Source organism: Carcharhinus amblyrhynchos, chromosome 10 (genome assembly GCF_965287045.1).
Source record: "Carcharhinus amblyrhynchos chromosome 10, sCarAmb.v2.hapA, whole genome shotgun sequence".
Classification (NCBI taxonomy): Eukaryota; Metazoa; Chordata; class Chondrichthyes; order Carcharhiniformes; family Carcharhinidae; genus Carcharhinus; species Carcharhinus amblyrhynchos.
The window spans coordinates 105,698,836-105,713,502 of record NC_137333.1 but is presented as its reverse complement, the minus strand read 5'-3'; the positions used below and the strand labels follow the sequence as shown (position 1 = coordinate 105,713,502).

At 45.3% G+C, this 14,667-nt stretch overlaps 1 protein-coding gene across 1 annotated transcript in view; it reads left to right on the top strand.

The window, feature by feature from the left end:
• The window catches only part of lrrc51 (leucine rich repeat containing 51), a 31,019-nt gene extending 19,117 nt beyond the window's left edge, over positions 1-11,902 (top strand). The window contains exons 4-5 of the mRNA XM_080197722.1: positions 254-402; positions 5,674-11,902. Of these exons, the coding sequence (XP_080053848.1) occupies positions 254-402; positions 5,674-5,812 (288 nt within the window). The 3' untranslated portion in view covers positions 5,813-11,902. The remainder of the gene's footprint in view (positions 1-253; positions 403-5,673) is intronic.
• The last annotated feature ends 2,765 nt before the right edge of the window (positions 11,903-14,667 follow it).

Below are 14,667 nucleotides of genomic sequence, written 5' to 3'. Positions count from 1 at the left end.
ATGGGTGCCTGGAACTCATGACCGGGGGAGGTAGTGAAGCAGCTACCAGAGTGACTTTTTCAGGATGTCTGGACAAATACATGAATAGGATGGGAATAGAGGGATATGGTCCCCGGAAGATTTTAGTTAAATCAGGCAGCATTGGCGGTACAGGCTTGGAAGGCTGAAGGGCCAGCTCCTGCGCTGTAATTTTCTTTGTTCTTTGACTTGGGGATTTTTACCAGTGTCTGTCGCTTGGTTTATCTTTTGATAGGTCCTGCTGCACTGTGCCAAACTGCAGATCCTCAGACTTCACGCCAACCAGATTAACAACCTGCCTGAGGTGGACAAGTTAGCCTCACTCATCCACTTGCGGAACCTGACACTGCATGGCAACCCAATAGAGCAAACCAAAGGATACAGGTACCGGGGCTGGGAGTGTCTGCTTCCTCGACAGCAATAGGACATCATTTCCCTTCTCAGTAACCTGTCAATTGCAGCATGAACCTAAGGCCAAATACATCCTCTTCTGACAGGCATGCACTGGGGTGAAATTGGACCTGTCTGTCTATCCAAAGTTGCCATGCTGAGTGATTAACCAGCTATTAGACCAAGAGGTGTATATCACAGTCAAACCCTGGTCATATCCTGATTCTGCTCCTCCAGGCTTCAAGCTGGGGGTACCAAGGCTGATATTTAACCCACCCTAACCAGATCCTGGTAACTTGGTACAGTAAGAAGTCTCACAACACCAGGTTAGAGTCCAACAGGTTTATTTGGCAGCACTAGCTTTCAAAGTCTCAGGCTCCTTCATGAGGTGAGTGAGGATTTGTGTTCACAAACAGGACATATACAGACACAAACTCCATTTACAAGATAATGATTGGAATGTGAGTCGTTACAGGTGATCAAGTCTTAAAGGTACAGACAATGTGAACGGAGAGAGGGTTAAACACAGGTTAAAGAGATGTGTATTGTCTCCAGACAGGACAGTTAGTGAGATGCAAAATCCTCACTCACCCGATGAAGGAGCCTGAGACTCTGAAAGGTGGTGCTGCCAAATAAACGTGTTGGACTTTAACCTGGTGTTGAGAGACTTTTTACTGCGTTTATCTCTATCCAACACTGGCATCTCCACAACTTGATACAGATCAGTGCAGGTCTCTGATATACCTTTACCTGCTTTCTCTTGAGGAATTTGCTGCCATTTTTCTCAACAGAACCACCCACATTCAGTCAGGATTTTCAATGCAGGTACAGGCTGTATCTGTTGCCCATCCATTGTTGCTCTGAGGGCCCTTGGTGTGGCACTGGTGTCACACGCAAGCTGAGATTGTGTAAGAAAGGCAGGTAAATGAGAGACACATTACAACACACTATAGCCATCTGGCAATTCATTGTCTCCAACCAGTGATCCCGATCACCAGTTTTATTCATTTTTTTGCATTTTGCCCCACGGGAATTGAATGTCACATGCAATCTGGTGGAATAAAAACTAAGCTACTGTACACCAGGTCTGGTGGAGGAAGGGCCAAAAATTATTCTTGCAGCAGTGGAATGGAAAACTTTGATTCAAAACTAAAGAATTTGTATTTACATGGCGCCTTTCACTTCCTCAGGGTGTCCCTAGACACTTTACAGCCAATGAAACACTTTATTGAAATGTTACTCTTGTAACGAAGGAAACACAGCAGTCGATTTGGAAAAAGCAAGATCCCTCAAACAGGCATAAAATAAGAAACAGGAACAGGAGGCCGCCATTCGGCCCTTTGTGCCTGCTCCACCATTCAGTAAGACCATGGCTGATCTGATTGTGACCTACTTCCGGAGATAAACGAAGGTCATGACATAGGCATGAGGCCCAAGTGGACTGGGCAGGAAGGCTAAAGGGTAGGACAGCTGATGATCAGTGGCAATTGTTTAAGGAGACATTCAATTTGTCCCAACTAAAATATCTTCCAGAGAAGAAGAAAGATTGTAAGAGGCAGAGAAACATTCATAGCTAAGCAAGGAGATTAAAGACAACAAAGATAAAAACTAATGCACACCATATTGTAAAGACTAGTGGTGGGCTGGAAGATTGGGAAACTTTAAGATCAACAAATAGTCATTAAAAAATAAAAAGAATGAAGAAACAAAACTAGCACAAAATATAAAAATGGATGGCAAAAGCTTCTGTCAAAGGGAAGAGAGTAGCTAAAGTGAATGGTGGTCCCTTGGAGGATGAGATCAGGGAGTTAATAACAGTGGAGATACTAAATGAATATTTTGCTTCAGTTTTCATGGTGGAGGACATCAGATTGTCCTGAAAGTAACAGATAATACAGAGGGAATAGAAAGGGAGAACCTTAGATCAATCATCATCAACACGGAAACAGTACTTGACAAGTTACTGGGATTGAAGGCAGACAGAGTCCCCAGGCCTAACGGCCAACATTCTAGGGTATTAAAGGAAGTGGCAATGGAGATAGTAGATCCTTTGGTTATAATATTCCAAAATTCCCTGGATATGGGAAAGGATTGGAAAAACGCTAATGTAATGTCTTATTCAAAAAAGGGAAGGAGGCAGAAAGTAAAAAACTATCAACCAGCTAGTCCAACATGATGTTGGGAAATTATTATAGATCCATTAAGGAAGTAATAATAGAACATTTTGAAAGTCAAAAATGCAATCTATCAGAGTCAGCATGGTTTTACGAAGGGTAAATCACGTTTGACTAATTTGCTAGATTTCTTCAAAGATGTAACACACACAGTAGATAATGGGGATCCTGTAGATGTAATATATCTGGACTTCAGGAAGGCATTGATAAGGTGTTGCACAGGTTAATACACACGGTAAGATCACAGGGGTTAGGGGTAATTTACTAGCTTGGGTAGAGGGTTGGTTAACGGACAGAAGACAGAGAGTAGATCTTTTCCTGGTTGCAAGATGTAACTAGTGTCACAGGGTTCAGTCCCCAGGCCCCAACTATTTACAAGATAAATTGACTTGTATACACTGATAGAAAGAATGTACTATAGTTAAATTTGTAGATGAGACTAAAACAGGATAGTAAGTTGCAATGAGGAGATAAGAAATTTATAGATGGATATAGATAGGTCAGGTGACTGGGCCAGAATCTGGCAGATGGAGTTTAATGTAGATAAGTGTGAGATTACCCATACTGATCGGAAAACGGAAAGGCAACTTATTATCTAAATGGTAGAAACTTCAGAGTGCTTCAGTGCAGAGGGATCTGTGCACGAGTCACAGAAAACTGGTATGCAGGTACAGCACATCATAAAGAAAGCAAATGGGACTGAGGCATTTATAGTTGAAAGAATGGAGTGTGAAAGTAAAGAAAGTGTTGCCGCAATTATCCAAGACAATGGTGCGACTGCACTAAAGTACGGTGTACAGTTTTGGTCTCCTTATTTCAGGAAGGTTAGAGTGGCATTAGTGGAGGTTCACTAGATGGATTCCAGAGATTTATGTTTTATGAAGAGAGATTGGGCAGTTTAGGCCGATACTCCCTGGAGTTTAGAAGAATGAGAGAGGACCTAATTGGGGTGTACAAGATGATGAGGGAGATTGATAAAATAGACATAGCGAGGATATTTCCTCTTGTAAGGCAATCTAGAGCAATAGGAATTAGGATAAGGATTTAGCAGATTTACAACAGATGAGGAGAAATTATTTTTCTCAAAGGGCGATGAATCTGTGGAATTCACTTGCCCAGAGGGCGGTGGATGCCGGGACATTGAGTAAATTTCAGGAGATAGACAAATTTTTAATGAGTAATGGAGCTGAAGAGTTATGGAGAACGGGCAGGAAAGTGGAGTTGAGGCGAAAATGAGATCAGTCACGATGGTATTGAACGGTGGAGCAGGCTTGAGGGGCTGAATGGCCTACTCCTGTTCCTAGTTGTTAGGTTCTTAACTCCCCTTTCCTGTCTGTCCCCCCACAATCATTCACTCCATCATTCAATCATCTCCTTAATTCAGCTTTGAACGTTTCAATGATCCAGCCTCCACCGCTCTTAATAAGAATTCCAAAGACAAATGACCTCCGAGAAAGAACTCCTCCTCATCTCTGTCATAAATGGGAGACCACTTATTGACACTGTGCTCCTTAGTTCTAGATTCTGTCACAAAGGGAAACATCCAATACACATTTACCCTGCAAGTCCCCTCAGAATTCTGTACATTTCAATAAAATCACCTCTCATTCTTCTGTACTCCAATGAGTGTAGGCTTGCGTGCCATGTGACAGGCAAGCTGTTTGAGAAATTGTGGCAAAATATCAGGAGGCTGCTTCTACTACTCTTTGAAATGTGCCATGGAATCTTTACTTCCACCCCAAGTTAGCAAACAGATCTTCAGATTAATGCCCCAGCTCGCAGCTCCTTGTAACAGGATATGTAAGAACATAAGAAATAGGAGCAGTAGGCCAACTAGGCGATGAAGGCCAGCATCCCATTCGCCTTCCTGACCACCTGCTGCACCTGCAAGCTGGGTTTTTGTGACTCATGCACAAGGACCCCGAGGTACACACTTATAAATATATAAGTGAACACACTCTCTGAACCACCATCAATCATTTCCCCATCTCTCCCACAAAAATTCCCTGCTCTCTGTTCAGCAGTTAGACATCATTAAATAAAAGACTGTCTCTTGCAATGATGTAGCACAAGAGGTGGCCATTCAGTCCTGTGTGGATGTGCAAGCAGATAACTGACTTGTTGATGCAGATGTGTATTAAAACAGTGATAATTTCAAGCTCATCACCTTCCAGGATGAAGCAGCCATTTGATTGGCAGCCCTTCCACCACCTTAAACATTCATTTTCTCCATTACAGACTGGCAGCAGTACCTACCATCCAGATCAGTTGGGGGCAACCTGCCACCCCAGGGCCACTTGCAACCTGTCTGGGTTCTGAGTGCGTCCCACAAAACATTTTGTTCATTGTTGCCCACTCACAGGATTTGCCACATTCTGCTGGTTTCCAGCTGTGTCGAATTTTTCCTACCCGTGTGACTGAAGTGATTCATACACAAAGCAAGGGCAAATGAAGTCAGGTGTGTGCTGTTTGCTTACGACATTGACTGAGAGAGCTGCGTGCCCACTCGCTAACCTAGGTTACCCATCGCTGATCTACAAATGCACTGCAGGGATTCACCAAGGCTTCTCCAGTAGCACCTGCCAACCCATGACCTCTATCACCTAGAACAAAAGCAGCAGACACAGGGACACTAGCAAGTTCGCCTCCAAACCACTCACCATTCTGGCCTGGAACTATGTTGTTTTTGCTTCACTGTCACTGGGTCAAATCCTGGAACTCCCTCCCTAACAGCACTGTGGGTGTACCTACATCACGGACTGCACTGGAAGAAGTCAACTGACTGTCATCTTCTTGAGGGCAATTAGGGAATGCTAGTCCAGCCATCAACAGCCACATCCCAAGGTTTAAAGTCAATGAGGAACTTTGTCTGGTAATGCTGCTGGGATGTAATTTGGGAGGTTTTACAACATTAAGGATGATATATAAATGCAAGTTGTTGTTGAAAGATCAGTGGAACTAATTGGAAAGATTTTTCCAAAGAGCTGACGAGGCCTCTGGGCTGTGACCCCATTCCTGACCACAAGATTTCTGTGAATCCCAGCTACTAGAGTTTAACACTCATTCTCTCTCTCTCTCTCTTCCCCCAAAGGAGTTATGTGGTGGCAGCTATCCCACACTTGAAGTCACTGGACTACAGCTTAATCACCAAACAAGATCGTTCAACTGCTGCCATGATGAAGTCATTCACCAAACGCAAGCGTATTACAAGGAGAAAATACGATGACTGATTCCAAGGTTGCATTATAGTGGATTTAGCGTTGGCATGTTGCCAGACGAGATTCTCAGAGACACTCAACCAGGAGAATGCCTGAACACACACATTCTCAAATTAATTTGATTTTAACAAGTCCTGTTGATTGCTGCTGATTATTTGTAAGATTGTTCAATTTCTCTTTTCCTTCTGCTTTTGTGTGTGGATGATAGTGTTGTGGGCACGTGGATGATCTCACTGAAGAAATGGATGTAGACAATGGGGGATGTGAAGGACAAAGTGGGGGAAGGGGGAGAAAAGAAGATCATTTGTCACTAACAGGTGCAATTCTCCCCAAGTCAGATGAAAATTTCCAATTCTGGTCATACTATAGGAAAGATGTAATTGTACTGATGAATGGTGCCTGGGGTTGAGCGTTCCAGCTATGGAGACAGGCTGGCTAGACTGCCATTGTTTTCTGTAAAGCAGAGGAGACTGAAGGGGGACCTACTCGAGGTGTACAACATTATGAGGGACACAGATAGCGCAGATAGGAAGTAGAGGCTTAGTAACCGGGGGGGCATAGATTTAAGGTTAGGGCAAGAGATTTAGAAGGGATTTGAGGAAACTCTCAACAATTAACAAGCATTTAGATGAGCACTTGAAACATCATGGCATACAAGGCGATGGACCAAGTGCTGATAAATTGGGATTCAAATCGATGCTTGATAGCCAGTGCAGACACAATAGACTGAAGGGCCTCTTTTCATGCTGTAAACTCAATCGTTATGAATTCCACCCTCACCATTTCCTCAAATGACGTCTGGTGGGAGAGGCGAGGAATCAGGTTTACAAACCCAAGGCCAATTGAAGGGTAAAAGCAACCCTGTGAACCCTGTAAGTGATTGAAAATGGACCAAGGGACGATACCAAGCATGACCAGTTCATTGATACCTATTCCCTGTGAGATGCAAAGTGCCCCAGCCACAGTGTCCCAATGCTCTCCAGAAGGCCCAGAGTGCGTCATCGCTTACCACACAAACCACATTTGTCTGCCATTCCCTGGAAAAAGGAGAACTGCCTGCTACACAATCTACTTCTTCTCTAATGCAATGGCTCACATGACTCTGGCTCGCCCATGTAACTGAAACATTTGTCAGTGTGCATGCAATCCAGTCCCTCCTCACCATACTTTTCTGAAGTCACGTGGAGCCAATTTTTTTTCAGTTTATCTGAGTCACAGAGCTTCCATACCACCCCACAGGCAAGATTTAATAAAATAACTTCCAATTAAACTGGAAACACGCAGCAGGTCTGACAGCATCTGTGGAGTAAAAGTTCACGGTTCAGATCGATGACCTTTCATCAGAACAGCAAATAACTTGTATTTCTACAAAGTCTTCAACGCAGTAAAACAGCCGAAAGCAGTTCACTGATGTATCAAAAACAAATCTGACCGAGTCACCTGGAAATATTTGTACAACGACAAAAATGATGGTTAAATCATAGAATCTGACAGTGCAGAGGAGGCCATTCAGCCCATTGAGTCTGCATCGACCACAGTCCACCTAGGCCCAATTTCCTTAACCCCATTCATTTACCCTGTGAATCCCCCTGAAATTAAGGGACAATTTAGCATGGCCAATCCACCCAACCTGCACATCTTTGGACCATGGAAGGAAACCAGAGCACCCGGAGGAAACCCACACAGGCAGGGGGAGAACATGCAAACTCCACACAGACGATGAGCTAAGCCAGGAATCAAACCCAAGTCACTGGCGCTGTGAAGCAGTAGTGTTGACCATTGTGCCACCATGCCAGATTAGGTCTTTCCTAAAATTTCAAGTGATGCAACTTCAATGTCTGAAAAATTACTTCAGAAACGTATAGGAGTATGGAACTATCATTTGCCCTTCAAGCCTGTTCCATCATTAACACCACAGCTGATCGACCCGAATTGCACTGCTTTCTACTGCATTTAGGGCACTGGATAAATACATGCATGTTGTCATTTTGTTGTGCTTTACTAGTGTTTTAAAGCAGCAGCAGAGGGGTTCCAGGGAAGGAATTCCACAGCTGAGGCCTTGACAGCTGAGAGCAGCAGCAGAACCATTGAAACCAAGGATGGCAAAATGTCAGGAAGGAGCACAGAATGGTGTTTAAAATTATGAAAAAAATTGAAATAGATTAGATAGAAATACATTAGAACATAGAAAAACTACAGCACAAACAGGCCTTTCAGCCCACAAGTTGCGCCGATCATATCTTTACCTACTAGGCTTACTTATAACCCTCAATCCTACTAAGTCCCATGTACTCATCCAGAAGTTTCTTAAAAGACCCTATCGAATCTGCCTCCACCACCGCTGCCGGCAGCCGATTCCACGCACCCACCACCCTCTGAGTGAGAACTTACCCGACATCTCCTCTGTACCTACTCCCCAGCACCCTAAACTCATGTCCTCTTGTGGCAGCCATTTCAGCCCTGGGAAAAAGCCTCTGAGAATCCACCCGATCAATATCATTCAACATTTTATACACCTCTATCAGGTCACCTCTCATCCTTCATCTCTCCAAGGAGAAAAGACCAAGCTCTCTCAACCTATCCTCATAAGGCATGCCACCCAATCCTGGCAACATCCTTGTAAATCTCCTCTGCACCCTTTCAATGGCTTCCACATCCTTCCTGTAATGAGGCGAGCAGAACTGAGCACAGTACTCTAAGTGGGGTCTGACCAGGGTCTTATACAGCTGCAGCATCATCTCCCGACTCCTAAACTCAATTCCTTGATTGGTGTACTGGCCTTCATCATACGCCTTCTTAACCACATCCTCGACCTGCGAAGCCGATTTGAGAGTCGTATGAACCCAGTCTTACCCTTAATATTACATTCCTTCATCCCATTTGACCTGCCAAAATGAACCACCACACACTTATCCGGGTTGAAGTTCATCTGCCACTTCTCTGCCCAGTCTTGCATCCTATCTATGTCACACTGCAGCTTGTGACATCCCTCCAAACTATCCACAACACCTCCAACCTTTGTGTCATTGGCAAACCTATCAACCCATTCCTCCACTTACTCATTCAGGTCATTTATAAAAATAATAAAGAGTAAGGGTCCCAGATTAGATCCCTGGGGCACTCCACTGGTGACCGACCTCCATGCAGAAATAGACCCATCTACAACCACTCTCTGCCTTGTGGGCAAGCCAGTTCTGGATCCATAAAGCCACATCCCCTTGGATCCCATGCCCCCTCACTTTCTCAATAAGTCTTACATGTTTTCAGTGAGGGTTCTTGAATGAGAGATCAAGATATACAGCACACAATTGCGAGTCTGAGACATTCATCTTGGGATAGTGCTGGAGACAAAGCATCAACAATCCAGATTGGATAAGTGGCTGAAAGAAAAGCTGGTGGACATAAGAGCTCAGGATTGGGAATTCTCAGATGTAATGGCATTGTCACTGGACTACTAATCCAAAGGCCCAAACTAAAGCTTTGGAGATCTGGTTCAAATCCCACCCTGGAACCTGGTGGAACTTAAATCCAATTAACTAAAAGCAGGTCTGAGTAATTGTAACAACTATCATCTGGTTCACAAATATCCTTTAGGGAAGGAAATCTGCCGTCTTTACCTGGCTTGGCCTACATGTGACTCCAGAGCCACAGCAATGTGGTTGAGTCTTAATTGCCCGCTGAAATGACATAGCAAACTACTCAGTTCAAGATCAATTAGAGATGGGCAACAAGTGCTGGCATTGCCATTGATGCCCAAATAAAAAGAATTCTAGTTAAAATTTGAGAAATTCAGTGTGGGAGGAGGACATTTAGTCCATTGTGTCATAAGGTATCAACCAGCCTAATCCCACTTTCTAGTTCTTAGTCTGCACCCCTGTCAGTTATTAAAGTTTATTTATTAATGTCACAAGTAGGCTTATATTAACACCGCAATGAAGTTACTGTGAAAATTTCCTAGTCGCTACACTCCAGCACCTACTCGGGTACATAGAGGGAGAATTTGGCACGGCCAATGCACCTAACCCGCCCATCTTTTGACTGTGGGAGGAAACTGAAGCACCCGGAGGAAATCCATGCATTCATGGGGAGAACATGCAAACTCCATACAGACAATGACCCATGGCTGGAATTGAACCCAGGTCCCAAGCACTGTGAGACAGCAGTGCTAACCATTGTGCCACCATGCTGTCCCTTTATGGCACTTCAACTGCCTACCTAAGCACTTCTAAAAACGTTGAGAAGGTTACTGCTTCAAGCTCAGCTTGTAGGGGCAAATGGTATCTCTTGCTCCTATTTATTGTTTTTTCTTAAAATAAGGGACAGACATTCACTGACTCATTCTTCAGGGCAATGACTTGATCAATCCGGGTCAAGCTGCCTGGTTTAAATTTCAAACAATGCTTGGCAGTTAACTATTGGTCACCATCAACTGGTGCATTATCCATAGCAAGCCTCTACCAATCAGAATCCACCTGCTAACCAATCAGCATTCTTTTCATACAGTATAAATAGTTTTCCATTTATATTTTGATATTCCTGCAAAGGACCCTGATGAATGCAAGATGAAAAACTTCAACGTCTCTTTTTTCAGTAATACTTTAAGTGTGGCCACTGTTGTAATGTTTGAAACAATGCAGTTCCTTTTGTACACAGCAAGCTCCCACAAACAGCAACATGGTAATTTGGAGCAAGGTTCTCCCAGAGCCCAGGAGCTTGTTACTACCTCCCTAAATAAGAGCACGACCACAATAGCAATTTGATAATGACCAGGTTAGGGTTGTGTAATGTTGCTTGAGGGATAAATATTGACCCCAAGGCAGTTGCAAAAACTCCTCTAACTAATTCAAAACTGCATCATGGTTTATTTTTAAACATCGACTTGAATAGATGGGGTCTCAGTTTAGTGCCTCATCTGAAAGACTGCACCTCCAACAATGCAGCACTCAGTACTGCACTGCATTTTTAGATTTTGTGCTCTTGTAGCGAGACTGGTGATCTTGCAATTCAGAGCCAAGAATGCTACCAACTGAAACACTTCACAGGAGTGATAAGTGAACCTAAAAGCTTTGCCTCAAGGAAGGGAAGTGTCACAGATGGACACTTCACCCCTCTGTCCCCAGTTCTGGTCATTGACTGTCAAATAGTATCCATTACAAGCCCATCAGCATCCACATCTACCTTGACTATAACTCTTCACACCCTACATCCTGCAAGGACTCCATTCCATTCTCTCAGTTCCTTTGCCTCTGTTGTACCTGTTCTGATGATGCCACTTTGGAAAACAGCACTAGTGACATATCTTCCTTAATCTTGGTTTCCCTCCACTGTGGTTGATAGTGCTGTCAACCACATCCAACCCATCTCCCAGGCCACTGCACTCACCCCCTCCCAGAACCAGGATAGGGTCTCCCTTGTCCTCACATTGCACCCCACCAGTCTCCGCATTCAAAGGATCATCCTCTGCCATTTCCAGCATGACGACATCACCAAACATACCCCCTCACTCCCCTCAACACTCGACAGGGATAATTCCCTCTGGGATACCCTGTCCACTCCTCCATCACATCCGATACTCACCCCCTTCTCTCAACACCTTCCCTGGAATCGCAGAAGACACAACACCTGCAACCTTTACCTCCTCCCTGCTCACCTTCCCAGGGCCCAAACATTTTCAGCTGCTTCACCTGCACCTTTGATGTAGTCAATTGCATTCACTGCTCCCAATGTGGTCTACTCTACATTGGAGAGACCAAACACAGACTGGATGACTGCATTGCAGACTTTGAGTCCATCTGCAGAACTCGGACCTTTCTGTTGCTTACCATTTAAACACGCCATCCTGCTCTCATGTCAACATGTTTGTCCTTGGTCTGCTACAGTGAAGCCCAACTGAAGGAGCAGCATCTGATCTTCCAATTAGGCATGTTCCAGCCTTCTGGACCTAACATTTGAGTTCAACACATTCAGGCTGAATTCTTTGCTCCACCTTCAATGTTTATTTTCTATCCATTTAACTTCATTTCTTTATGGATTCATTTTTCCAAGCCTGCAGGTGCAGCAGGTGGTCAGGAAGGTGAATGGGATGCTGGCCTTCATAGCGAGGGGGATTGAATATAAAAGTAGGGAGGTCTTGCTGCGGCTGTATAGGACATTGGTGAGGTCGCAGCTGGAGTACTGTGTGCAGTTTTGGTCGCCGTACTTACACAAGAATATTTTGGCCTTGGAGGGAGTGCAGAGGAGGTTTACTAGGCTGATACCAGAGTTGAGGGGGTTGAGCTATGAGGAGAGGCTGAATAAACTAGGCTTGTACTCGTTAGAGCTTAGAGGAATGAGGGGAGATCTCACTGAGACGTATAAGATGATGAATGGGATGGATAGGATAGAGGTGGAGAGGCTCTTCCCGCTCAGAAAGGACAGTAGGACTAGGGGGCACAGCCTCAAGATAAAGGGGGGGCGGTTTAGAATGGAGTTGAGGAGGAACTTCTTCACTCAAAGGGTGGTGAATCTCTGGAATTCTCTGCCCGTTGAAGTGGTGGAGGCTGCCTCGCTAAATATTTTTAAGACGTGGGTTGATGGGTTTTTGATAAGCGAGGGGATTAAGGGTTATGGGGAGAGGGCGGGAATGTGGAACTGAGCCACGACAGATCAGCCATGATCTTATTGAATGGCGGGGCAGGCTCGAAGGGCTAGATGGCCTACTCCTGCTCCTATTTCTTATGTTCTTATGTTCTTTTATCCTGCTTCCCATCTTTTTGCCCTTACCACCATCTCTCCTCCTCCCATCCAACCAGGACCATGTTACCTGTCCCAGGTTGTACTTTGCCACACCGTTTACCTTCATTCTGCCATTAACACATTCTGATCTCTTAATATGCTGCTATTAGCACCCTTCCTACCATTAATTTACACTCACTTTGTCTTTTTGTCTATGACATCTTTGTCAATCTCTCTTGAACCTTCACTTATCACTGGCTCTCAACTCAGCCCCAATTGCTTCACCCCACCCCCCAACAGCATTAGATCTCATCCTATTTCTCGTTTTCTTCAGCTCTGAAAAGCCATCCAGACTTGAAACATCAGCTCTGCTCTCTCTCCACAGATGCTATCAGATCTGTTGAAGTTTTCCAGCATTTTCTATTTTATTTCAGATTCCAACATCCGCAGTCATTTGCTTTGACTTGGAAAAAAAGGAGATTGAACGTAGGAGAACAGGGTTACCTCCAGGTGACGGGATCAGGGTTACCAGTGGGTACCCGAGGGCAGGAGCACTAGCCCAGCAGGTACCTGAGGGCAGGGATTTCCTCCAGAGCTCAGGTGGGTACCTGAGGGCAGGGATCCCTACAGCCCAGCAGGTACCCGAGAGCAGGGATCCCCCAGCCCAGCAGGTACCCGAGAGCAGGGATCCCCCAGCCCAGCAGGTACCCGAGAGCAGGGATCCCCCAGCCCAGCAGGTACCCGAGAGCAGGGATCCCCCAGCCCAGCAGGTACCCGAGAGCAGGGATCCCCCAGCCCAGCAGGTACCCGAGAGCAGGGATCCCCCAGCCCAGCAGGTACCCGAGAGCAGGGATCCCCCAGCCCAGCAGGTACCCGAGAGCAGGGATCCCCCAGCCCAGCAGGTACCCGAGAGCAGGGATCCCCCAGCCCAGCAGGTACCCGAGAGCAGGGATCCCCCAGCCCAGCAGGTACCCGAGAGCAGGGATCCCCCAGCCCAGCAGGTGAATCACCTTGAGCCCAGCAGCCACCTGGGAGCAAGTTACCTCCTCTCCAGGTACTAAGATGAGCACACACCAGTCCCATTAGAAACACAGAACAGACCCTTCGGCCCTCAATGTGCCGAGCCATGTCCAATCCCAAGATCAAGCTATCCCCTCTCTATCATTCTGGAATGCTCCATGTGCCTATCCAATAACCGCTTGGAAATTCCTAAAGTGTCCGACTCCACTATCACAGCAGGTAGTGTATTCCACACCCCAACCACTCTAAGAATCTACCTTGGACATCCCTCCTATATCTCCCACCATGAACTTTATAGTTATGTCCCCTAGTAACAGTTACATCCACCCGAGGAAATAGTCTCTGCAAGTCCATTCTATCAATCCCTCTCATCATCTTATAAACTTCTATTAAGTTGCCCCACTGTTAACCAGACCCACAAGCAAACGGCCACTGGTGACTACAGAGAGAGTGAGAGCAAAGCTAGAAGGGAAAATTTCCTAACTGCAGATTCTGGAGAATCTAAAATATGTTAAAAAGCAAGTATTTTAAAGAAACATTTTGCACTATAGCAGAATGAGATGGCTAGTCATATTGCCAGCAGGTAGTGTGAACAGGGAGTCAAAATGGGATGTCCTTTGAATGTTTATTTTGTACGAATCCAGACAGGTTGAATTCAGCATATGTTTCTCAACACACTCGCCACGCCCAATTCACTTAACAGATGGAAATGTAAATGTTGTCAAAACAACCTCCTCTCCCTTGTCCCACCTAATCCACCATTTCTCCTGTGAACTGGCTGTTTGGGCCAGGGAGGTGGGATTCAGTTCCACAGGCTCTGGTACCTTACTGAGGTACCTGTTTAATGTACAAAGTAATTGCCAATTGCAAACCCCACACAGTCAGCGGATAGGGATCAGGAAACCGCCCCCCCCCCCGCCCCCCAATGTCTGACCATTCCCTAAGCTGCAAGAACAATCACTGAAACCCCATCTGTCACACTGGCTGCAACCAAGTAACTCAGCACCGAGCCAGGGCCCCAGCTCCTGCTGCTACCAAACCCTTCTGACTTCCCAGAAACCTAACAGTCATAATTTGTATTATCTTTAAAGGAGGGAGAGACATGCAATTACAAATAACAAGGTTTGTGCAAA